Here is a 26,961-nt window from a genome sequence, read left to right as displayed (position 1 = left end):
CAATATTAAAATTGTTTGAAACCATACACTATTATGTTACCAGGATCCATTCTAACTGTAGCTAAGTCTCAATTGTACTATTAAAAGAGGGCATGTAATTTATTGGCAAACTGTATGCTTATCATCAGCAAACATAGAAGATGGGTCAGCCAGGCAAAGAAATGGGCAAGACAAGGATGATGGGGAGAAGTGGAGCAAAATCAAATTAGTGAACAGAATTAGATCAAAACAACAAATATAAGTGACCATAGAACAACCACCAGTAAAGATTCAAGAAAACAAAGAAGAAAGATCATCCAGGCAAAGAAACAGGCATGTGAAGTAAGGATTATGGGAAGAAGTGGACCAAGATCGTAAACATAGAATTTGGGTCAAAATAACAGGTATAAGTAACCAAAGAATAAATACTCGTAAAAATTAATGAGCAAACAAAGAAGAAAAGTCAACCAGGCAAAGAAACAGGCAAGTATGGTAAGGATTATGGGAAGAAGTGGACCAAGATCATAAACACAGAATTAGGGTCAAAATAGCAGATATAAGTGGACCAAGATCATAAACACAGAATTAGGGTCAAAATAGCAGATATGTGACCAAAGAATATATACTAGTAAAAATTCATAAGTAAACACAGAAGAAAAGTCAACCAGGCAAAGAAACTGGTAAGACAAGGATTATGTGAAGAAGTGAACCCAGGAAACAGGATCTTATATTGAACTCAGTTAGTATGGAAGCTTTTTTAATCCACCCTGAAATCGTTGCTGTGTTTATAGTTATGCGAAGAGACTGTAAAAGGAAAATAAAGCTAAATTTACTTCTCTATGGTGGTGAAAATGGTAAATATGTGAATGGCGTCTTGCTGTCACGGCCACTAACAAAAGTAAACAAGCTCATACCAGGGATACTACATTGAACTCACTCAATATGGAAGCTTTTTAAATCCACCCTAAAATCGTTGCTGTGTTAATAGCTATGCAAAGAGATTGTAAAAAGAAAAACAGACCAAAGTTTACCTCTAATGGGTAGTGAAAACGTTAACTATGTGTATGGCGTCTTGCTGTCACGGTCATTAACAAAAGTAAACAAACTCCATACCTAGGATACTAAATTGAACTCACTCTGTATGGAAGCTTTTTTAAACTCACTCTGTATGGAAGCTTTTTTAATCCACCCTGAAATCGTTGCTGTGTTTATAGTTATGCAAAGAGACTGTAAACGAAAAATAGACTTAAGTTTACCTCTGATGGGTGGTGAAAATGGTAAATATGTGTTTGGCGTCTTGCTGTCACGGCCACTAACAAAAGTAAAGAAACTCATACCAGGGATACTACATTGAACTCACTCAATATGGAAGCTTTTTTATTCCACCCTGAAATCGCTGGTGTGTTAATAGCTATGGAAAGAGACTGTAAAAGGGAAATAGAACGAAGTTTACCTCTAGTGGGTGCTGAAAATGGTAAATATGTGTATGGCGTCTTGCTGTCACGGTAAAACCCCACACCTAGGATACTACATTTAACTCACTCTATATGGAAGGCTTGGAAGCTTTTTTAATCCACCCTGAAGTCGTTGGTGTGTTAATAGCTATGCAAAGAGACTGTAAAAGGAAAATAGACCTAAATTTACCTCTCTATGGCGGTGAAAATGGTAAATACATGTATGTCACGGTCACTAACAGAAGTAAACAAACTCATACCAAGGACACTACATTGAACTCACTCTATGTGGAAGCTTTTTTAATGCACCCTGAAGTCGTTGCCGTGTTAATAGCTATGTAAAGAGACAGTAAAAGGAAAATAGAGCTAAATTTACTTCCCTATGGCGGTGCAAATGGTAAATACGGTCACTCACAAAAGTAAACAAACAAACTCCACACGTAACCATAACGTAACCAACAGACCTTCAGCAACAATGACCTCACCCAAACACATACCTACCTAACCTAACCTAAACAATGACACTTTGCATATGATAACTCAGCCCCTTCCAATCATAATATAGTCAATGGACAGGGTTTAATTTGTATCAAGACACCTCTCCACCCGAAATTAACCTCTCTTTTGGCTACTCTTTACTTTTATCTGTTGTGGGAGCGGCGAGTAGTGCGCTTTTTTTTCTTTTTTGCACTCTTTTTGTTGCCCTTGAGCCGCCTCCTTTGTTGTAAAAAAAAAAAATACCACAGCTGCGCATGCTCGCTTCGCTTGCCTCCCCCCCGTCTCCCACTCATGAACCTATAATGAAAAAATCTGGCAAAATTACGATCCTGAAGAAGGGTATTTAACTAACGGAGAATCAAATTTACTTTTCTCAAAGCGGCACAAGAAATGATGTTAAACTCGTGGCAACACATAAACAATGACCTATCCCCCTCTGACAAACACGGACGGCTGAAAACAACTATGAAGGCGTGGCAAAGAGAACGCCGTCACCAAACTACTTATGTTGGTTGCAATTGAGTAATGATAAACACAGAGGATGAAACACTAACTTCTGACAAGCATGGACGTCTGGGAGCAGAGAAACCCATCACCAAATAACTTTCCGTAGCTCAAATTGCTTTTAATAATGGATAATACCTAACACAGAAGACGAAACACTAACTTCTGGCAATAATGAATATCTGAGAGCAGAGAAAAGAACGTGGAAAAGAGAAACCCATCACCAAATAACTTCCCGTAGCTCAAATTGCTTTTAATAATGGATAATACCTACCATAGAAGACGAAACAGTAACCTCTGGCAATAATGGACATCTGAGAGCAGAGAAAAGAGCGTGAAGAAGAGAAAAATGACACCAAATGACTTTCCGTAGCTCAAATTGCTTTTAATAATGGATAATACCTACCACAGAAGACGAAACAGTAACCTCTGGCAATAATGGACATCTGAGAGCAGAGGAAAGAGCGTGAAGAAGAGAAAAATGACACCAAATGACTTTCCGTAGCTCAAATTGCTTTTAATAATGGATGATACCTAACACAGAAGACTTAACATTACCCTCTGGCAATAATGAACATCTGAGAGCAGAGAAAAGAGCGTGAAGAAGAGAAAAATAACACCAAATGACTTTCCGTAGCTCAAATTGCTTTTAATAATGGATGATACCTAACACAGAAGATTTAACATTACCCTCTGGCAATAATGAACATCTGAGAGCAGAGAAAAGAACGTGGAGAGAAACCCGTCAACAAATTACTTTCCTTGCTCAAATTGCTTTTAATAATGGATAATACCTAACACAGAAGACTTAACACTACCCTCTGGCAACAATGGGTACAGGACACCTCTCCTCCCGAAACTGACCTATCTTGCGGCCACTCCTCTTGACTCTTTGTGGGAGCAGTGAGTACCGGGCTTTTTTTTTTTTCATTACTGTTTTTTTTTTCCTCTGCTGTCAAAACAAAACAAAAAATGGACGTATGAGACCAAAAGAAAGAGCGCGGAGATGAGAAAAATGACGCAATATTATTTTCCTTGCCTCAAATTGCTTTAAATAATGAATGATGCCTAACACAGAGGGGGAAAAATAGGAGGACGTTAATTCTCTTATAAAAGGATATGAGCCGAAATATAAATCTAACACAGATAATACATGGACTCCTAAGTATTAAAAAGGAGACAGAGGAGAAAAAAAGGAGGACGTTAATTCTCTTATAAAAGGATATGAGCCGAAATATAAATCTAACACAGATAATACATGGACTCCTAAGTATCAAAAAGGGGTAAACAGAGGGGGAAAAATAGGAGGACGTTAATTCTCTTATAAAAGGATATGAGCCGAAATATAAATCTAACACAGATAATACATGGACTCCTAAGTATCAAAAAGGAGACAGAGGAGGAAAAAAGGAGGACGTTAATTCTCTTATAAAAGGATATGAGCCGAAATATAAATCTAACACAGATAATATTTCATGGACTCAAATTGCTAAATATCAATGATGCCTAACACAGAGGAGAAAAAAAGGAGGACGTTAATTCTCTTATAAAAGGATATGAGCCGAAATATAAATCTAACACAGATAATACATGGACTCCTAAGTATTAAAAAGGAGACAGAGGAGAAAAAAAGGAGGACGTTAATTCTCTTATAAAAGGATATGAGCCGAAATATAAATCTAACACAGATAATACATGGACTCCTAAGTATTAAAAAGGAGACAGAGGAGAAAAAAAGGAGGATGTTAATTCTCTTATAAAAGGTTATGAGCCGAAATATAAATCTAACACAGATAATACATGGACTCCTAAGTATTAAAAAGGAGACAGGAGAAAAAAAGGAGGACGTTAATTCTCTTATAAAAGGATATGAGCCGAAATATAAATCTAACACAGATAATACATGGACTCCTAAGTATCAAAAAGGGGTAAACAGAGGAAGGAGGGAAGGCTTGCCAGTAAATATTAGGTGAGGAAAACATTGTGTCTGCGCATTTAGGAAAAGTTATATATATACATCTCTCTCTCTCTCTCTCTCTCTCTCTCTCTCTCTCTCTCTCTCTCTCTCTCTCTCGGATTTGACATTATTATCCTTGCATTCAAAACAAGAAGAAAAAAAAGAGACACCATAATACGAAGACGAAGGTCTCTCTCTCTCTCTCTCTCTCTCTCTCTCTCTGAAACAGGTCCAAAGCGTTTATTAATAGCCCGAGGACAAGTTGCCGCAGCCCTTTGGTATGTTTTGGCACCGCCGCGGCCACCTCACAACATATACCAAGACACACACACAGACACGCACACGGGGCTGCTGCAATCCCATGAGCTCTTGTTGACAGGCGCGTTGGTTCATGAGCTGGTGTCCTCCGGTGCTCTACGATAGTGGCCAAAGAATACATCACTTCGACTCGGCTGTTCCTTCGATCCCCCGCACTTCGATGTCCTCCCCTCTTCGGCAGGATGGAGTGCGTGTGAGTTCCCCGAGAAGAGACGTCATCTGTAGTTGTTTAGTCAGCGGGAATATGTCATAAAAAGTGTGGTGGAAAAGAATGTAAGCAGCAGTGAGGGGAAATGTTGCAGCGTCCCGTAAATTCTCACACGTGCACCACCGGAGGCCTTTGTGGACGTAAGTTATGCTCCCCTATTCATCTAGACAGACAGTAGAGTCATAATGTGCTGATATGAACGAGGAGGAGAGGCAAATTTATGTGCTACCTCTGTTACTGATTACCATGAGTCACTACCTTAAGATGTGAAAGACGAGAAACAATAGACTCTTTGTGTTGATGGTACGAAGGAAAGGATACAAGTGACTCATATGTTAGTGATGAGTCGAAGAAGGAGAGGGAAGTATATGTGGTACCTCTGTTACTGAATACCATGAGTCACTACCTTAAGATGTGAAAGACGAGAAACACAATAGACTCTTTGTGTTGATGGTACGAAGGAAAGGATACAAGTGACTCATATGTTAGTGATGAGTCGAAGAAGGAGAGGGAAGTATATGTGGTACCTCTGTTACTGAATACCATGAGTCACTACCTTAAGATGTGAAAGACGAGAAACACAATAGACTCTTTGTGTTGATGGTACGAAGGAAAGGATACAAGTGACTCATATGTTAGTGATAAGTCCAAGAAGAAGAAGGAATATATGTGTTACCTCTGTTACTGAATACCGTGAGTCACTACCTTAAGATGTGAAAGACGAGAAACACAATAGACTCTTTGTGTTGATGGTACGAAGGAAAGGATACACGTGACTCATATGTTAGTGATGAGTCGAAGAAGGAGAGGGAAGTATATGTGGTACCTCTGTTACTGAATACCGTGAGTCACTACCTAAAGATGTGAAGGATATTACACGCTTGAAAAACAAAGCAGACTCATATGTTGTTGATACGAAAGAGAAGAGAGACCAGTGGAAATACTAGCTCTTGTTTCTGGTTGTTGCGAGTTGCTGCGCTTAACAAAATATAAAGTGGACTCATATATTGCAAAGACGTACGAGGTAGACGAAATAGTGTATAGAGTAGTGTAGAGAAGAGAGACCAGTGGAAATACTACCTCTCGTTTTTAATTACTGAGAGTTGCTACGCTTGACAAAATATAAAGTGGACTCATAAGTTGCAAGGATGTACGAGGTAGACGAAATAGTGTATAGAGTAGTGTAGAGAAGAGAGACCAGTGGAAATACTACCTCTCGTTTTTAATTACTGAGAGTTGCTACACTTAACAAAATATAAAGTGGACTCATAAGTTGCAAGGATGTACGAGGTAGACGAAATAGTGAATAGAGTAGTGTAGAGAAGAGAGACCAGTGGAAATACTACCTCTCGTTTTTAATTACTGAGAGTTGCTACGCTTGACAAAATACAAAGTGGACTCATAAGTTGTTACAAAGGTTGGTATTAAAAGACACTCGCATCTCACATCAGCTCTTTCTAAAGGTCAAAGAGGGGGTCAGTCGGGTTCTAATGAGTGTTCCTTCAGGTTCATGGTACAGAAGAAGACTCACACTACCACCAGGGTCATAAAACTACCCTTGGAAATGCCCACAACTCCTACGAAAGCCTTGTCAAATATGTGTTCTTGGGCTGCGATTGTCTTGTAATGCAACCTTAAGTGTCGAGCAGTGTTGCCAGACTGTCCTACTCAGCCTTTCATATTTGCCTATTTTCGACTAACTCATAACTGTCTCCTCCACCTCAATGCTAGATTCATTTATAGGTACCGTTGAAATGGTTAATTAATGATGTCTTTCTGCAGTGGCTAAGTGTCAAAAACCAGAGTTACAATGTCCTCAATACGATGATCTGGTAACGTTGGTGTCGAAGAATTCATCGTAGAAGTTACCAAATGGGAGAACAGGTGAAGAGGAAAAGAAGAAAAGATGCCCATTTTGCTAATCAGATAAAATGGTGTCTCTCTGAGTGGTGTTAATACCCGAATGACATAACAGGCTAAAAATATACACCGTTGAGGTTATATAACGTAAGAATAGATGTGATGGACAGAAACATAGATGACCACGGTGCTAATAATATGAAATAGAGTGCCGTCATAACTTCCCGAATGACATAACAGGCTAAAAAAACATCAAGGTTATATAACTTAAAAATGGACGAAGAGGAAAGAAAAAAACGATACCTAGCTTGATGATAAGATGAAAAAGTCCTACCAAGAGTGCTGCTTATAGTGAGTACTGTTGTGACCCAAATGACATAACACACTCAAGAAGAAAAAAACATTACTGAGGCCATGGAGGACAACACCGCAAGAGAAACAAATGCAAGTCAAGGCTAATCCCTCAACCTCACGTCCTTAGACTTATTACAAATTCGCGCGCGTGTGTGTGTGTGTGTGTGTGTGTTGAGAGGACTCCTTGCCCGAAGTGAGGAAAAGAGTGCCAAGTAAGTGTCACCTGAACCACCACTTGCGGGAACAATTGGCATCGGTTGGCCCATAAAAAACAGTAGCTGGGTGCCCACAACAGACGCCGACGCAACGGAGAAGACACGTCCCGAGGAAGAGGAGAACGAGCGCTGTGGATTATCCTGACGAAGGGAAGAAGTGTTAGAAGTGAACGGCCATACTTGTAAAAAAAATAAAGAAGTTAGACAAGAAAAATAAAGAATTGGCGATATTGTAACGAAGATAACACGTCCCGAGGAAGAGGAGAACGAGCGCTGTGGATTATCCTGACGAAGGGAAGAAGTGTTAGAAGTGATCGGTGATACTTGTAAAAAAAATAAAGAAGTTAGACAAGAAAAATAAAGAATTGGCGATATTGTAACGAAGATAACACGTCCCGGAGAAGAGGAGGACGAGCCCTGTGGATTATCCTGACGAAGGGAAGAAGTGTTAGAAGTGATCGGTGATACTTATAAAAAAAATAAAGAAGTTAGACAAGAATAATAAAGAATTGGTGATATTGTAACTAAGATAACACGTCCCGGAGAAGAGGAGAACGAGCCTTGTGGATTATCCTGACGGAGGGAAGAAGTGTTAGAAGTGATCGGTGATACTTATAAAAAAAATTAAAGAAGTTAGACAAGAATAATAAAGAATTGGTGATATTGTAACTAAGATAACACGTCCCGGAGAAGAGGAGAACGAGCCTTGTGGATTATCCTGACGAAGGGAAGAAGTGTTGGAAGTGACCAGTGACTAAATAAAATAAAAAAGAAATAGAAAGAAAAAGGAAAACAATAGCAAACTAACTAATCAAGAAAAGGAAGAAAAAATCACTGTGGATTATCCTGACGAAGGGAAGAAGTGTTGGAAATGACCAGTGATAAAATAAAATAAAAAGGAAATAGAAAGGAAAAGGAAAACAATATAAAACAAACTAATCAAGAAAGGGAAAGAAAAATAGTCACTGTGGATTATACTGACAAAGGAAATAAGTGAACAAATATAAGTGATCATTGATATTAGTGAAAAAAAAAGGAAAAGAAGAAAAGAAAAAGCAATAGATAACAAACTAATCAAGAAAAAGAAAACAAAACCGTCATTGTGGATTATACTGGAAAAGGAATTAAGTGCTGTGCGTGATCGGTGATTCTAGAGAGAGAGAAAAAAAAGGAATCAAAGTAAAATAAAGAGAAAAAATCGACAAGAAACCAAGAAAAATATAGAGAATTGGTAACACTGGGACGCAAAATAACACATCCCTAAAAAAAAGGAAGAAAATAAATGAACAAGCGTGACTGATCGCTGATAGTTGTAAAAAAAAGAAAAAAAGAAAGAAAACACACTAGAAAGTAAACCACATAGACATATAAAAAACAGGTGATATTGAAACGAAGAAAACACGTCACTGTGGTTTGAACTGAAGAAGGAAATAGGTAAACAGGTGTAAGTGATCGGCGATATCTGTGAAAACAAAAATAACGAGAAAAAATAGAATTGTAAACCAACCAATAGAAAAATAAAGATCTCAGTGATAAAAAAACACACAGAAACAAAGACCGATTGAAAAGACACAAACTGAACTACTCAAAAGAAAACAAAGAGTGAGAGAAACAAAGAAAGAAAGAAAACAAAACACAAAGTAGGAAAGAGGAACAATAGAGTATCAGTGTTTTGTGAATAAATAAACAAAAAATACAACCTCCACTACCTAAAAGAAAACAAAGAGTGAGAGAAACAAACAAACAAAGAAAGAAAAAAACAGAACACAAAGTAGCAAAGAGGAACAATAGGCTATCAGTGATTTGTGAATAAATTAAAAAGACATAATTTAAACTACCCATAAGATAAGAAAGATAGAGTATATATAAATCAAACTAACAAAGAACAAAAAAATAAAGATACCAGTGATAGGGAAACAAAGAAAAAACAAAACAGATAAAAAACAATAGATTCCTAACTATTCAAGTGACCTAAATCGACCTGTACCAGAAAAAAGAAAAAAACTTATATTACCACACATACAAAAAATAAACGAAGAGAGAGCGCAAGAAAAGACGTAGAAAGGGAAACATTAAACTACGATAACCTTATATACGTAAACATAAACAAAGGAAAAGAGAGAGAAGAAAATAAAAAAAACTAAGCCAAAATAAACATTAAAATACCAATCTGACATTTCCACATCGACGCAAAGAGAAAGAGAGTGAAGGAAATTCAAAACACACAAAGAAAAAAAAGAAAAAGCAAACCAAAACAAACCTTAAACTACACAACTGACGTATCTTCATCAACGTAAAGAGACAAAGTGAAGAAAAACTAACAGAAAAACAAAATACAAGACACACAAAGAAAAGTAAACAAAAAAGTGCAACAGGAACGTCACTCAAAAACAACTCTCTCTCTCTGACACTCTCTATCTATCTATCTATCTATCTCTCAAACCACTGTTACCAAACGGAGGAATTCTTGTGCTTAAGTCTGTGAGAGTGTGTGAGGGCCTATCTCTCTCTCACTCTCTCTCACTCTCTATCTATCTATCTATCTATCTCTCAAACCACTGTTACCAAACGGAGGAATTCTTGTGCTTAAGTCTGTGAGAGTGTGTGAGGGCCTATCTCTCTCTCACTCTCTCTCACTCTCTATCTATCTATCTATCTATCTCTCAAACCACTGTTACCAAACGGAGGAATTCTTGTGCTTAAGTCTGTGTGTGAGTGTGTGAGGGACTATCTCTCTATCTATCTATCTATCTCTCAAACCACTGTTACCAAACGGAGGAATTCTTGTGCTTAAGTCTGTGAGAGTGTGTGACGGACTATCTCTCTCACTCTCTCTCTCTCTAAGTACTGATACCAAAAGGAAGAATTCTTGTGCTTCAGTCTGTGTGTCTGTGAGGGAAGGCGATCACGAGGGGCCTGAACGCGCTAGAGTCAGCCTTGTAAGATGAATTTTCTCTACTACAAGGGATTTGGCGACGATAAAACCTCCTCATCTCACGTCGGCTACAAGAAAAAGAAGGATCCGAGGAAGAAGAACAGCGCCTTCCAGCATGGCATTGAAGGTAAGGGTATGAAGAGTGCGGGGGGGGGGGGGGAAATGCCCGTACGAACTCACTCACACACACACACACACACACACACACACACACACACACACACACACACACACACACACACACACAATCTTCACTACTATAACACAATAAAAAAAATAGAAAGATAGAAGGAATTAAAGAAAGAAAATAAAGGAATGTGAAGACTAGATAAAAATAAGTGAAAAAAAGAAATAAAAAAGAATAGAGAAATGAAGAAATGAAAAAAGGAAGGCAAAAAAGAAAGAAACGAAAGAGAAATCAGATTAAATAGGAGTAAAAATAATACAGACCATTTTGTTCTTGACTCAGTTCAGGTAAAAATAGGTAAGAACATATTGGGGAAAACACACACACACACACACACACACACATTCCACCAAGCAGCTGTGTGTGTGTGTGTGTGTGTGTGTGTGTGTGTGTTAAGAAAGCTTGGCGTTCATAAACAAGACCATTTTTCCTGGCAAGCTGCAAAGGATGGCTGACTAACCTAACCTAACCTAACCTGACCTAGCCTAACCTGACCTGACCTGACCTAGCCTAACCTAGCCTAACCTAACCTAACCTAACCTAACCTAGCCTAACCCAACCTGAGCTGATCTAACCTAACCTGACCTGACCTGACCTAATATGACCTGACCTGACCTGACCTAGCCTAACCCAACCTAACCTGACCTGACATAACCCAACCTGACCTGATCTAACCTAACCTGACCTGACATAACCTAACCTAGCTTAACCTGACTTAGTCTAACCTTACCTAGCCTGAGCTGATCTAACTTAACCTGACCTGACCTAACCTAACCCAACGTGACCTGACCTAACCTAACCCAACCTGACCTGACCTAACCTAGCTTAACCTGACTTAGCCTAACCTAGCCCAACCTGAACTGACCTAACCTGACCTAATCTGACCTAACCTAACCTGACCAAACCTGACATATCCTGACCTGACCTAACCAAACGTAACCTAACCTAGCAGGAGAGTATCAAGACACCTCTCCATTCAAAATTGTCTTCTCTGACCTCCATTTTTTGTTTGTTAGAGTAGCGTTTAGTGGGCTTTGTTGTTGTTGTTGTTGTTGTTGTTATTTTGTTTTCTCCCTTGAGTTGCCTTCCTTGCTGTAAAAAAATAAACTTATACGCAGACATATATATTTTTTTTAAATGTTGTTCAACTTTTCTTTTGGGGTGAAGTAGTGACATTGCGGGTATTATTTTCTGCTTCAGTTTTTTTCTTTTTTTATTGGCCTCTGAGCTGCCTCCTCCGCCGTAGCAAAAGACAAAAGTGGTACTCGTCTACCGATGCATTAGAAAAAAAGAATAACTCATACACTAACGAAAAATAAGAGCCATTACAGACACCCATACGTACTAATACTCAAGTTTTGTTGGTGAAATGCATAAACGAACCGTGAAAATAAGAAAGTGAATGATAAACTTGTGGAGGTAGAGTCTGCTAATTATCATCACCTCGCCTATCATTTCTTGCAAACAGGAACGAGGAATGAGTACAAGTTTGGGTCTTTGTCTATCAGGCGTGACAACTGTACCTCGGAAATTTTGATAGAATTCCCTGAAATTTCTGAGTAAAACCCCATTGAGCACATAATTACTACCTTGATCCAATTTCCTGTGCATCTAAACTAAATTGAATGATAAACTTGTGAAGGTAGAGTCTGCCAATTATCATCATCCTCGTCTATCCATTTCTTGCAAACAGGAACGAGGAATGAGTACAAGTTTGGGTCTTTGTCTATCATGCGTGACAACTGTACCCCGGAAATTTTAATAAATTCCCTGTAATGTCTGAGTAAAGCCCCATTGAGCACATTATCACCACCTCCATAAGTTGACCTCTCTTTCGGCCACCTCTTTTGATTCTTTTTTTTAGGAGCAGCGAGTAGCGGGCTTTTTTTTATTATTGTTTCCTTTTTTGTGTGTGCCCTTGAGCTGTCTCCTTTGTTATAAAAAAAAAACTTGATCCAATTTCCTGTGCATCTAAACTTCCCATTCGTTTTCTTTAATCACACTAGAGGAAGCAGAAAAAAATAATGCTCCCCAGAAGGAAATCGGCAGATAGATAAAAAAAAGTTGACCTGATTGAGCAAAACCAATGTGATTTTTTGGATTCAGCACATCAAAACTATCCTAAATCAGCTAAAAAAAAAACTTAGACGATAAATTTGTTGTTGCCCAGTGAATTCACCATTTGAATACATAGGCAAGAAAAAAAATGTTGTTGAATTTACTAAGCGGAAATACACCTACCAATATGAATGAACAGCTAAATAGATAAAACCTGAATAAATACTAATACCATAGAAGTTTGGAATAGAGGTGTCTTGTAATAGAGTAAGTCACAGGTCGAAGGAAACACAGGAATTATAGTTGCTTATGATTCCTATATGGGCAATGTAAATTTGGCAAGCCGGGACCGTAGAGTTTCAACAGAGAGATGTTTTGATACTCGACCAGTAATAGTCACAGGAAAAAGAAAATACTGAAAAAACTATACTTACGAGTTTAATGAAAGTAATGAAAAATTGGCATGACAGTACGGTAGAGTTTCGGTATCGTGGTGTATTTAAGTCTTCCTGTGATAGTTAACGTCAGAGAAAGGAAATACTAAGGAAGGAACTATACTTATGAGTTTGAAGCATTTGAAACATTTAATAATAGCCGAAGAAATACAGTTAGGTTAGTTTCAAGGATTTTTTTATATTGAAATCTTGCAAGAGAGAACCGTAGAGTTTTAATATACAGGTGGTTTGATATTCATCCTGTAATAATCAGCGAAATTTTAATGAAGAAAATATTAAACACTGCTGAAGAAATACTGAAATTTAATAAAGAACAGGTAATGGAAATCCGGCAAGACAGCACCGTAGAGTTTTCGTGTAAATACGGTAGAAATTTTTATACTACTGTGATATTCCTTATTCATCATCGTAATTGAATGAGTATCGTGCAAACATTATCAAATATACGTGTGTAAAGTTATGTACTCCTAAAGCTAATAGTCAAACACCTTTTTAAACATACAGGTCAAGGTAGTTTAGTGCTTTTTTTCTAGTACAAGGAGAGGGAGGGAGGGATAAAAGGTGAAGGAGAATGGAGAAGGAGAAAGAAAAGATAAAGATAAAGATAAGATAGACAAAAATAAGATAGACAAAGATTGATATAAACATACAAAAGATAGAGAAAGATAAACATATACAAAAGATAAAACTAAAGATAGATAAAGATATAAATACATAAGATAAAGATAAAGACAGAAACATATGTGAATGGAAACTCAGATATTCAAAAGAGGCATTAAACGTAATAAACTCATGACTGTCAACAGCGAATGCCAAAACCAGCAACTGAGACAGACAGACGTTCATAGGTGCCAAGCATAACACCTCAGCACCCCCTGAACCTAAGATATGTCACTGATCTCACACGCTAAAGAGTTTCTGATCCTATTCCAAGGTTTATAGAGGGTTCGAATGCATGACAATAAGTTCCAAAGATGAGAGAAACAATGGGAAGGTTTTGATGTCGAGTGTTTGTTGATATTAGTAAGAAAAAGGGAAGAGAGAGGATTCGGTTCGTGTTTGAATAAAGAGGAAGATGAAAGGGGAATAAAAAGTAAATAAGAACGAAGGGGAGAAGAGGAAGAGAGATGGAAAGAAATATAAGTTTAAGCGTATAAATAAAATAAAGATGAAAGGAAAAGAGTGAAAGAAGGGAGAAGGAAAGAGGGAAGAAGAGGAATGAAAAGAAATAGAAGAAGGTAAATATAGAAGGAAAGGAGGAAGAGGAGGAGGAGGAGAGAGGAAATGGAAGAAGAGGAATAGAAATAAGAAAAGATAGAGAGATGAGAGAAGGTTAGAAAAGGGAAGAGAAGAGAGAAAAAAAAAGTCATCATACGCAGAAGAGGAGTGAAGAATAAAGATGAAAGAGGAACCACAATAGAAAAACAGTGAAAAACAAAACAAAGAGATAGAGAAAAAATAAAAAAGAAAGAGAAATGAAAAAAACAGAAGATGAAGAAGAGGAAAGGGGAAGAGGAAGGGAGATGAAAAGAAGCAGAAGGTTACTCGTATATATATTTAGAACAAAGATTAAAAGTTAGGAGGAGTGACAGCGGGAGGAGGAAGAGGAGGGGGAAGGTGGCATAAGTTGGGAAGGCTACCACATATAGGTCACTTTTTGCCATGTTCCCGCGGCCTTGGCTCTGGTGGCATAGTTATTAACGGAAGAACATGTGGTGTGGGGCAAGATTAGGTCTGACAGGGAGTGTGTGTTTAACCTTGGAACGACTGACTGACTGAGTGACTTAATGAATGAATGAGTGAGTGAGTGAGTGAGTGAGTGACTGACTGACTGACTGACTTACTGACTGACTGAATGAATGAGTGAGTGAGTGAGTGACTGGGTGACTGACTGACTGACTGAGTGACTGAGTGAATGAATGAATGAATGACTGGGTGACTGACTGACTGACTGAATGAATGAATGGCTGACTGACTGACTGACTGGCTGGAGGGAGGTTTGGTTAGACAGGGAGTGTATAAGTATAACCTTGGAACTTGACTGACTGACTGAATGAATGAATGACTGGCTGACTGACTGGTTGACTAACTGACTGACTGACTGACTGACTGGTTTGAGGGAGGTTTGGTTAGACAGGGAGTGTGTGTGTATAACCTTGTAACTTGACTGACTGACTGACTGACTGATTGACTGACTGACTGACCCTAAATAAATGAATATGCATTTTATTGTGAAGCGTGAATATGTTTTTAATTCAATGGTTAAGTTTGACAGAAAGTGTGTATATATAAACTGTAAATACTTGTAACTTGACTGATTGTCTGACTGACTGACTGACTGATTGACTGACTGATAGCAAATAAATATGCGAATATGTAATTGATATGAATGTAAGCCACCGTAACTTGCCTGCCTGCCTGACTGACTGACTGACTGACTGACTGACTGATTGACTGACTGATGGAACATAAATGCGTGAATATGTATTTGATGAGGGTAAACCATTGTAACTTGCCTGTCTGACTGCCTGCCTGACTGACTGACTGATTGACTGACTGACGATGTATAAAAGCGTGGATATCTATCTAATTTGACTGTTTGACTGATTTAATGTTAGCTGAATGAGATGTGACTGACTGACAAAAAATGAAAGACTGCTCTGACTTACTGATTTGACTGACTTTCTGGTTTTGACTGACTGAATTGACAGACTGAATGTGTGAAAGCATGAATGTCTGACTGAGTGAATGAATGACGGGTCTTCTAACTGGCTGAAGGAGTGAGTGGATGTGAGACCCTTAGTAACATAATTCTAGTTCTTCCTCCTTGCCTTGTTCTCGTGTAGCCTCTTCAGCGACTGTTTCATAGACTAATCCTTTTGAGTTTTATTTCTGCAACAAAGCTTAGAACCTCCTCTTTCCCTTGCCCTACCGATAATGGTGTTATAGCCTCTTGAGAGACTGTTTCATAGACTAATCCTTTTGAGTTTTATTTCTGCAACAAAGCTCCTCTTTTCCTTGCCCTACCGGTAATGGTTTTATAGCCTCTTAAGAGACTGTTTCATAGACTAATCCTTTTGAGTTTTATTTCTGCAGCAAAGCTTAGAACCTCCTCTTTTCCTTGCCCTACCGATAATGGTGTTATAGCCTCTTGAGAGACTGTTTCATAGACTAATCCTTATGAGTTTTATTTCTGCAGCAAAGCTTAGAACCTCCTCTTTTCCTTGCCCTACCGATAATGGTGTTATAGCCTCTTGAGAGACTGTTTCATGGCCTCATACCTCTGCGTTTAACCCTCTGTAACAGCCTTGTCCCACTTTTTGCCTTTATATAATTTCCTGACCTGTTTAAATCTTTCTGTAACCAGTCGACATTTCGTCTCCTACTTAACTAACTTCTCTCCTGTTGTCGTACATGTATTCTACTAACCTTCAACCTTCCCGGAAAACCGCAGGGAAAAATGTGAAGATCAAAACAAGTGTGAGAATAGCCATGAAACGTGACTGTTAGCGCGCGGGCGGCGGAGCGGCCAAATGCGACGAAGAAACAGGCGGGTTGAGGGGAGCGATGCCCCCCCCCACCCCCCCCATCAGGAGGTTCATGTATATTCACCTGTCTTTTAGTAGCTATAAGGAGGATCAAAGGGGGCGAAGCACCCGTAGGTAAAAGCCTATTGGGTTTTAGCTGAGGTGAGCCACGGGTGTTGGCTGCCGCGGGACCCATTTGGCCACTCCGCCGTATAGGGGCTGCGAGGGCTCCCGCACATATTTCATGGATATTTTCACATTTGTTTTGATCTCCCCACTCTTTCCTATGGCTTGCCGGGAGGTTTAAAGGTTAATAAAACGCATATCACAACATAAAAGCAATTGACTGCTCTTTCGGCCACCTCTTCGGATTCTTTACAGGAGCAGCGATTAGCGGGCTTTTTTTTATTTTTCCCCTTTTTGTGTGCCCTTGTGCTGTCTCCTTTGCTTTAAAAAAAATAAGAGCAATTGGTTGAGTAGGAAACGAGACATCGGCGCGTCATATAACCAATCTTTAGCACAGCCTTGCCCCGCCGTCTTGCCTTTGTAGCATTTGAGCGAGTGTGACATAGCCTAGTTCCACCCTCGTAACACACACTGAGCACGCCTCCACATGTTACAGCTGTCAAAGTCCACAGAACCGATACCTTCGCATGTTGTGGGTTGACTCAGGCCAAGCCGAACCGCGTCCACGCCCATGGCCGTCTATTCTACGGTACGTGCCTGTGTGGGTTGCCCGCTTCCAATGGCCTTCAATGTGTGTGGTAGTTCCGAATTATTTATATCTCTCTTTCTCTTCTTTCTCGTCTCGTTTCTTCTTTTTTTCACAATGGTGTATTTCTCCGTGTGGTAGATGTCTCTCTTTTCATCTTTTTCGTCTTGTTTCTTCATTTTTTCACGTTGGGGGAAAAGAAATATATGGTCAAAAACATCAAAATTTACCAAAAGCGGTCGACACTATCACCGACATAAACGCAAAGAAAAGTTTAAGCGTTAATATAAAGAAAAATAAAACCAACGAGATATAAGAAGCTTAATTCAGTCAGTCTGTCACAATACGCATAGGTAAGAAGACGAAGGCGAAGAAGGGCCATATTATTAACAAACATTTCGGCGTCCAAGCACACATAATTGGCAAGGCGGTGGCTGAGTGGTAGCGTGCTGGGCCCACATTCACCACGTGATGGACGACGCGAGTTCGAATCCCCACGCTACCACCTTGGATTTTCAGTCACCGCCGAGTGGCTTAAAACTACCCACATGCTGTCCTCAAGACCACCCATCAACCTGGACTCTAGAGGAAACCGTCCAAGTGAATCAATAACGAGTTCCGGGGGGCAGCATGAGCCAAGAGAAGATAGCGCCACTATAAACACTTGCCTGCGCCATGACGGGCTGGAGCCGAACACCATCCAGGCCCCTCAAGCAAGCCTAGCGGTGTTATAGGCATAGACGTTAAAAAAAAAGGCTTTCGTAGGAGGAATCGTGGGACTATGCTAAGGTAGTTTTATGACCCTGGTGGCAGTTAGACATAGCTTCTGTACCCTGAACGCGAAACAAAGAACACTCATGAGAACTCGAAGGCGGATGCTTTCGTGAGCGTTTCCAAGGAGGGTAGTTTTATGACCCTGGTGGTAGTTAGACATAGCTTCTGTACCATGAACGCGAAACAAAGAACACTCATGAGAACCCGATTAATCTCCTTCTCGGCCTTTTGGAAATAGCTCAAGCGAGAGGCAGAAGCGTTGTGAACATTTCCAAGGAGGGTATACAGTTTTATGGCCCTGGTGGCAGTTCGACAAAGCTTATGTACACTTTAAGAAAACACTCATGAGAACGCAACCACCTTTTAGTTAGGCATTCGGAAACAGTTAGTGTGAGAGGCGGAACGAAGAGTGAAAGAAAGAAGAGAGATGAAAAGAAATAGACGAGAAAGGGAGGAAGAATAAGAGAAGGGGGAAAGTAGAAAAAGAAAAAGGAAGAAGGGGAATAGAAGGAGAGAAACAAAGAGAAGGGAGATGAAGAAAAGTAAATAAAAACGAAATATAGGAAGAGAAATAAAAACAAATACAAGGTAGAGGAATAGAAAACAATAAAGAAAAGTAAATAGCAAAGAAGGAGGAAGAAGATAAAACAAAGACGAGTGAAGAGGAATAGAAAGTAAGGTATAAAAAGAGAAGAAAAACGAAGAGAAGACAAAATAAGTATAATAAAGATGAAAATATAAAAAAAGAGTTAACGTAGAGTTTGTGTAGATCATAAATGTGTTAGGTTTTAAAGGCAAAGGAGGAAAGGTCTTGAATAGTTTATCTCAGAGGCAGAGTTTACAAGCAACACCCAGCCAGCCATCTGTTTGCCTTCCTTCCTTCCTGGTTTATCGATAAGGGAGCACCTGGTGAGGGACTGAGGAAGGTAAAGTGAGATGAACCTGATGTCAAAAAGGAAGTGACAGTCTATAAGTATCGTGGAGAGGAGAACTGGATCCGGTTATAATAGGGTCTTACGAAGAGTGTATCGTGTTAAAAAGTTAGGCTACATAGGGCGATATAGCTGACCATTAAGGCCGCTACCTCTTCCATAAATAGATAGAAAGGAAAAAGAATATGAGGCTCAGGAAATACAGAAATTGAAAAAAGAATGAGATGGAGGAGAAGGAGGAGGTGGAAAAAGTATAAGGATCAAAGGGGAAAATAAGAAGTGGTGAAAGAATATAGGAATAGGTTAAGTCTTGCAGAAGGAGTTTGGACATCATCGGGGTTAGCTAGGAGGAGGAGGAGAAGGCAACAAAGAAGCGGAAAACGTAACCATGAACCTTGAACTATAATGAAGATGATGACGATGATGATGATGATGATGATGATGATGATGATAAATATGAGAATAGTGTTGAAATACTGAAATAAAAATGAAAATGTTATTAGGTAAGGAAAAAGCAGAAGGAGGTTAAGAGTCGGAAATGGAGGAGGAGGAGGAGGAAGTAGATGAAATTATATATCTCATTTGAATTTAGTTTACCATGAATGACAGCCGCGTCCTGGTGAAATGCGTGTAAAGTTAGTCTATTATCAGATTACATATATTCTACAGTGAAATTATATATACAGGCTGATGCTGGTGATGATGATGACAAGGAGGAGAAGGAGGAGGAGGAGGAAGAAGAATTGATTGATGGTTTATTGTTGCAAAAGTACACAACAAAGGAAAAGGGAGGAGCATGCCACCCCAATCCCCAGGGAATACATAATGGGATTTGGAAAGAGAATGTTACCTTTATCTCGTGTGATCTTTCTTTCCGTTTCTTAGATGAGTCTCACTAACTAGACTGTCCAGCATGAGCTCTTTGTTTACACCCCTTCGCCCTCTCCTATGGTCTCCTCTCCACCTGTCACTTTTAACACCTTTGTTTTCACGTGTTGTTTTAGTTGTTCCCCAGTGTCCCTTAGTGTTCCATGTGTTACTAGATGAACTCTACTCGTACCCATTAAACTATCTTTGAAGTTTGATGATTATTTTTCCCAATATCCCCTCCCCCCTTAAAAAATAGTATAGGGTCCCTTAAAATGTTGCCAGATGTGAGTATTCTCCTAGCATGTTAGCGTTACCAATCTCCTAATTCCTGTACTCACTGTTGCCAATTTCATCTAGCTACCAACACTCCCATTCCCCAGTGTTGCCAGCTCCCCTTCCCCACCCATGACAGTGTTACCAGACAGTATTAGTTACCATTACCATTTTAGCTACATACCAATTCGTTTCCCAGTGTTACCAGATATTCCTACTATGTTACCTTTGCCATATAGCTACCAGTGTTGCCAGCCCCCCCACCTATCCATGCCAGTGTTACCAGATGCTACCATTGTTACCATTTCCGTCTAGTTACCAACCCGCCCGTTCTCCAGTGTTGCCAGCCCCCTTTTCCCACCAATGCTAGTGTTACCATGACCATCTTGCTACCACTCCTCCCATTTCCCAATGTTACCAGATGCTACCATTGTTCTCCAGTGTTGCTAGCCCCCTTTTCCCACCCATGCTAGTGTTACCATGACCATCTAGCTACCAACCCTCCCATTTCCCAGTGTTACCAGATGCCACCATGTCACCATTTCCATGTAGCTGCCAACCCGCCCATTCCCCAGTGTTGCCAGCCCCACCCGAGCCTGTCCCGTCGTGGGTGTAGCCATAAGGACTGAGCCTCACCTTTACCCCTCCGCCAGGTACCTTCCATCCCCACCCTCACGTGAAGAAGACCTCTATGTTCCTGCCGTCCACACCCACCCCGACAGGTAAGATCCGTCCTGCCCTTACCTGCCTAACCCTGACCTGCCATCAACGACGTAGTGGCGTTAGTAGTTGCGAAGTAGTTGCAAGGAGTTATGAGCACTGTCCTCGACCTAAGCTTTACCTGTCCAACTCTTACCTGGCATTAGTGAGTCCCTGGTTGTAGTGGCGGTAGTAGTAAAGTAATAAGTAGTTATGAGCTTTGTCCGGGCTGCTCTGACCTGCCCTAATTTTTACCTGCCATCAACGAGGCCATGGGTGTAGTAGCGGTAGTAGCGAAGTAGTTATAAGAAGCAGTTATGAGCTATGTCCGGCCTGCGCTCACCTGTTACGCCTCACCTGCCCTAACTTTTACCTGCCACCAACGAGAAGTAGCGAAGTAGTTTTAAGCAGCGGCGGCGGGAAGCAGAAAATTTAATCACCTGCTAAACTTGATTCGACGGATAAAAATAAACATCAACGGGAAGAACGGGTAAATAAATACATAAAACAAATAAATAAATAAAAAAAAAACAATAGGAAATAATAAAGAGAGAGAGAGAGAGAGAGAGAGAGAGAGAGAGAGAGAGAGAGAGAGAGAGAGAGAGAGAGAGAGAGAGAGAGAGAATTCCTTGTCTCCTCATATGCTGTCCTTTCTTTTTTTTTATTTTCTTTAAAACTTTAAGGATAACACCATCGAGAGAGAGAGAGAGAGAGAGAGAGAGAGAGAGAGAGAGAGAGAGAGAGAGAGAGAGAGAGAGAGAATCCAACCAGCTCATCTTTGGCAATGTAGAGGGTCGCGGTTCGAACAAATTAGAGCACGGTACCCACGCACACGACGTCACACCTAAAGGCAGACACAGAAAGAGCTATTTAAGGGAAACTGTGCAGCGCAGGAAACGAGGCCACAGCTACAGTCTCTCTCTCTCTCTCTCTCTCTCTCTCTCTCTCTCTCTATATATATATATATATATATATATATATATATATATATATATATATATCTATCCAAGTGAAGAGAAATAATGAAAAGGACAGAATATGAAGGTAGAATTCTCTCTGAGAGAGAGAGAGAGAGAGAGAGAGAGAGAGAGATATTATCCTTAAAATCCTAAAGAAGAAAAATATTAAGGACAGATTATGCGAGGATAAGGAGTATTCTCTCTCTCTTTCTCTCTCTCTGGTGCGTTTCTTAAATCCTTAAAAAACATGTAAATAAAGCACACAATTTGTACACAAGTAGGAGAATCGTCATCATCATCATCATCATCATCATCTTTAGTCATTAAGGTTATAATCCACAAAAAAACAAAGGCCTTTCCAAACGTTTTCCACCTCTGTTTGACATTAGTGTACTCCATCCTGCTCCGACAAATGCTCTAACTTCATTTCTCCACCTAAGCAATCTTGAGTCTTTCAAATAGCCTACTAGTACTAACCCCAGTGGGACTATGGATAGGCAAGACCTGTAAACATTATAACTATATGTCATTTATAAAGAAAAACATATTATTGTATTCCACCCTGCTCCGACAAATGCTCTAACTTCATTTCTCTACCTAAGCCATCTAGAGTCTTTCAAATATCCTACAAGTACTAAACCGTGACTCTGGATATTCAAGACCTGTAAACATTGTAACTATATAACATTTGAAAAGAAAAACATATTAGTGTATTCCACCCTGCTCTGCCAAATGCACTAACTCTTCATCTTTCCACATGATAGATAGAAGCAACCTGTCGTCTTACATATAGCCTACTGAACCGTGACTCCGAGCAGGCAAATCTTATAAATGCTGTAGCTATATAACATTAAAAAAGAAAAAAATCTATTACTGTACTCTATCCTGCTCCGGCAAATGCTCTAACGTCATCTCTGCTTTGTCGTCTTAAAAAAAGTCTACTAAAACGTGATTTCGAGTATGCAAATCTACAAGTGTATTCCATCCTGCTCTGGGAAATACTCTAACTTATCTCTCCCCCTAAAAAGCTAACAAAAGCCACCTGGCAGTGTCACAAATAGCCTACTAAACCGTAACTTCAAGCAAGGAAATCTTGTAAACATTGTAGCAATTTAACACTAAAACAAAAGAAATATTAGTGTATGCTTCCCATTAGTTATCCTTCCTTCTCTGCCAAATGCTCTAACTTATCTTTCCACCTATATACATATAACAAAAGCCACTTGCCGTGTCACAAATAGCCTACTGAAACGTGACTTCGAGTAGGGAAATCTTGTAAACATTGTAGCCATTTAACACTAAAACAAAAGAAATATTAGTGTAGGCTTCCCGTTAGGTAGTTAGTATTTCTTCCTGCTCTGGCAAATACTCAAACTGATCTCCACCTAGTTAACAAAAGCCACCTGGCGTATCACAAATAGCCTACTAAAACGTGACTTCGAGTAGGAGAATCTTGTAAACACAGTAGCTACATCACATCTAAAACCACGCATCTATTTATAAAGCAGGAGTCATGTTGGCAAAGTCCTCTGCTTGGCTGGCTGGCTGGGTGACAGGACACATGGTAAAACAGCTTAACTGGTAGACTCTTCGGCCCGTCTGATGGTTAGGTTACTAATCTCAGACGCTTTCGGCTCGGCTCTCACGGCAACTATTTCCAAAGGCCGAAAAGGAGCTTAATCGGGTTCTCATAAGGGTTTTTTTCAAGTTCAAGGTACAGATGCTTTGTCAAACTACCACTAGGCTCAAAAAACGACCACTGGTAATGCCCACAACTCCTACGAAAGACTTGTCAAATGTGTGTGCCAGCAGGCCGTCGAAATGTTTATGTGTGGTCACGCCCAGAGCACCCTCGTGACGTCGTACAGGGCGACAACCTTTACTGAACAGACTGATTTATTAATGCCCATAATCTTAAACATTTCGGGGCTTACACACACACACACACACACGTTTCATCAATCATTCGTAGAGGTTGTGTTAGTATTTGCATGGGTATTTTTATGAGCCTAGTGATAGTTAGGCAAGGCTTCTACACCATGAACGTGAAGGAAAAAAACACTCATGAGAAACCAATTAAACTTTGTAGACTTTCTTAGTTACCCATTAGTCCTGGTCAGCATAAGTAACAAGATGAAACTAGCGTATAATTGAAACATTTGGGTATAAACTTTTTTTTTCTGATCAGCATAATCGAGACTATAATGTAAGACTAGCCTTTAGCAGCAAATTCTGGGTATAAATGTGGGTAAATATATATAGCTTTACCAGTCTCATAATAATAATAATAATAATAATAATAATAATAATAATAATAATAATAATAATAATAATAATAATAATAATAATAAAAATAATAATAATAATAATAATTGTATTTCATCTAGCAGCATATAAAAGAAACGACGAAAAATTGGCAAATGACACAGCTTAACAACCTACAAAATACATTAAAACTCATCAATTCTTAACACTAAATAATAAATACCTACGAAACTGACTAATATATCCGGTAACTTTTGGATTACTTTTCTGTAATCTACGTAAATCATATCTTCCCGAATTATTATTTTTTTTCCTGGCGACGGGTGTAAAACTAGATAAACACCAAAACTTATCAGGATCAACATAGTAAGTAACATTCGGTAAAACTAAACTTCAGCGACAATATTCAGTTCATTCCTCATCTTAGTCTACTATAGATGTATACGCCTACCTACCTTTTCTATGATGCGTCCCCTTGCTATTGGTCAAAACTGCATCAGCCCTCAGTAGGTAGTTGAATGGAAGTAGGTGATTCTTGAGCCAAATGTTATATTATGAAAGTATGACGCACCATTGGGGGGATTATTCACCAAAGGGTTGCTACTAAATTTTTTGCTATTCCTACACAAACTTATTTTTTTTCCTTAATTCACTGTTTTCGGGTAATTGGAGTGTATAAACGGATCCCTCACTTCTTCCACAACATATAAACACACCACGGCAGTTCTTTGTACGATAATTATTAGGTTATTCACAAAACGAGAAGGTAATTTTCTACTTTCCAACACAAACTTTCCCACTTTTCTAATTTCACGGTTTTCAGGAATATGTAGAGAGTGTGTACAGTTCCTTTACTCCTTCTACTACTTTTACAAACACTACAGGAGCTCATTACTCAAGAATTATTAAGTTATTCACAAAAAGGTTAGGTAATTTTCTACTTTCCAACACAAACTAACCCATTTTTTTCTTGATTCACAGTTTTCAGGAATATGTGGAAAGTGTGTACAGTTCCCTTACACCTTCCACTATTTTTACAAACACTACAGAAGCTCATTACTCAAGAATTATTAAGTTATTCACAAAAAGGTTAGGTAATTTTCTACTTCCTAACACAAACTTATTCACTTATTTTCTTATTTCACAGTTTTCAGGAATATGTGTAGAGTGCGTACAGTTCCCTTACATCTTCCACTACTTTTACAAACACTACAGGAGCTCATTACTCAAGAATTATTAACTTATTAACAAAAAGGGAAGGGAATTTTCTACTTTCTAACACAAACTTATTCACTTTTTTTCTAATTTCACAGTTTTCAGGAATATGTGGAGAGTGTGTACAGTTCCCTTACACCTTCCACTACTTTTACAAACACTACAGGAGCTCATTACTCAAGAATTATTAAGTTATTCACAAAAAGGTTAGGTAATTTTCTGCTTTCCATCACAAACTTTCCAACTTTTTTTCTAATTTCACAGTTTTCAGGAACATGTGGAGGGTGTGTACAGTTCCCTTACATCTTCCACTATTTTTACAAACACTACAGGAGCTCATTACTCAAGAACCATTAAGTTATTCACAAAAAGGTTAGGTAATTTTCTGCTTTCCAACACAAACTTTCCCACTTTTTTTCTAATTTCACGGTTTTCAGGAATATGTGGAGGGTGTGTACAGTTCCCTTACATCTTTCACTACTTTTACAAACACTACAGGAGCTCATTACTCAAGAACCATTAAGTTATTCACAAAAAGGTTAGGTAATTATCTGCTTTCCAACACAAACTTTCCAACTTTTTTTCTAATTTCACAGTTTTCAGGAACATGTGGAGGGTGTGTACAGTTCCCTTACATCTTCCACTATTTTTACAAACACTACAGGAGCTCATTACTCAAGAACCATTAAGTTATTCACAAAAAGGTTAGGTAATTTTCTGCTTTCCAACACAAACTTTCCCACTTTTTTTCTAATTTCACGGTTTTCAGGAATATGTGGAGGGTGTGTACAGTTCCCTTACATCTTTCACTGCTTTTACAAACACTACAGGAGCTCATTACTCAAGAATTATTAAGTTATTCACAAAAAGGGAAGGTAATTTTCTGCTTTCCAACACAAACTTTCCCACTTTTTTTTCTAATTTCACAGTTTTCAGGAATATGTGGAGGGTGTGTACAGTTCCCTTACATCTTTCACTACTTTTACAAACACTACAGGAGCTCATTACTCAAGAATTATTAAGTTATTCACAAAAAGGGAAGGTAATTTTCTACTTTCTAACACAAACTTATTCACTTATTTTCTTATTTCACAGTTTTCAGGAATATGTGGAGAGTGCGTACAGTTCCCTTACATCTTCCACTACTTTTACAAACACTACAGGAGCTCATTACTCAAGAATTATTAAGTTATTCACAAAAAGGGAAGGCAATTTTCTACTTTCTAACACAAACTTATTCACTTATTTTCTTATTTCACAGTTTTCAGGAATATGTAGAGAGTGTGTACAGTTCCTTTACTCCTTCTACTACTTTTACAAACACTACAGGAGCTCATTACCCAAGAATTATTAAGTTATTCACAAAAAGGTTAGGTAATTTTCTACTTTCCAACACAAACTAACCCATTTTTTTCTTGATTCACAGTTTTCAGGAATATGTGGAAAGTGTGTACAGTTCCCTTACATCTTCCACTACTTTTACAAACACTACAGAAGCTCATTACTCAAGAATTATTAAGTTATTCACAAAAAGGTTAGGTAATTTTCTACTTTCCAACACAAACTAACCCATTTTTTTCTTGATTCACAGTTTTCAGGAATATGTGGAAAGTGTGTACAGTTCCCTTACATCTTCCACTATTTTTACAAACACTACAGGAGCTCATTACTCAAGAATTATTAAGTTATTCACAAAAAGGTTAGGTAATTTTCTACTTTCCAACACAAACTAACCCATTTTTTTCTTGATTCA

The 26,961-nt window shown here is 38.9% G+C and overlaps 1 protein-coding gene and 2 long non-coding RNA genes across 18 annotated transcripts in view; 1 reads left to right on the top strand and 2 right to left on the bottom strand.

The window, feature by feature from the left end:
• Positions 1-4,696: 4,696 nt before the first annotated feature.
• The window catches only part of LOC127002746 (uncharacterized), a 30,984-nt gene continuing 8,719 nt past the window's right edge, over positions 4,697-26,961 (top strand). For 2 of the 14 annotated variants that reach the window (XM_050868865.1, XM_050868859.1), the window contains exons 1-4: positions 4,697-5,058; positions 6,701-10,409; positions 17,132-17,224; positions 20,724-20,792. In XM_050868865.1, coding sequence (XP_050724822.1) covers positions 10,292-10,409; positions 17,132-17,224; positions 20,724-20,792 — 280 coding nt within the window. In that variant the 5' untranslated portion in view covers positions 4,697-5,058; positions 6,701-10,291. Of the gene's footprint in view, positions 5,059-6,700; positions 10,410-17,131; positions 17,225-20,645; positions 20,793-26,961 lie in introns of all 14 variants that reach the window. The other 12 variants (XM_050868864.1, XM_050868863.1, XM_050868860.1 and 9 more) reach the window with 12 other exon arrangements.
• On the bottom strand, positions 5,020-6,694 carry LOC127002747 (uncharacterized). 3 transcript variants are annotated; one of them, XR_007756503.1, is made up of 4 exons: positions 6,265-6,694; positions 5,774-6,131; positions 5,296-5,623; positions 5,020-5,147 (listed from the first exon to the last, which is right to left on the bottom strand). It is a non-coding gene; the product is annotated as an uncharacterized LOC127002747 (long non-coding RNA). The 3 variants fall into 3 exon arrangements; XR_007756502.1 differs by having other exon boundaries at positions 5,036-5,176; positions 5,325-5,623; XR_007756501.1 differs by having other exon boundaries at positions 5,065-5,623.
• LOC127002748 (uncharacterized) lies at positions 10,472-17,118 on the bottom strand. Its single transcript, XR_007756504.1, has 3 exons — positions 16,092-17,118; positions 11,155-15,893; positions 10,472-11,114 (listed from the first exon to the last, which is right to left on the bottom strand). It is a non-coding gene; the product is annotated as an uncharacterized LOC127002748 (long non-coding RNA).

This window comes from Eriocheir sinensis, chromosome 24, assembly GCF_024679095.1.
Source record: "Eriocheir sinensis breed Jianghai 21 chromosome 24, ASM2467909v1, whole genome shotgun sequence".
In the NCBI taxonomy this organism is placed as follows: Eukaryota; Metazoa; Arthropoda; class Malacostraca; order Decapoda; family Varunidae; genus Eriocheir; species Eriocheir sinensis.
Note: the sequence above shows the minus strand (reverse complement) of the source record. Positions and strands in the feature narration are given on the sequence as shown.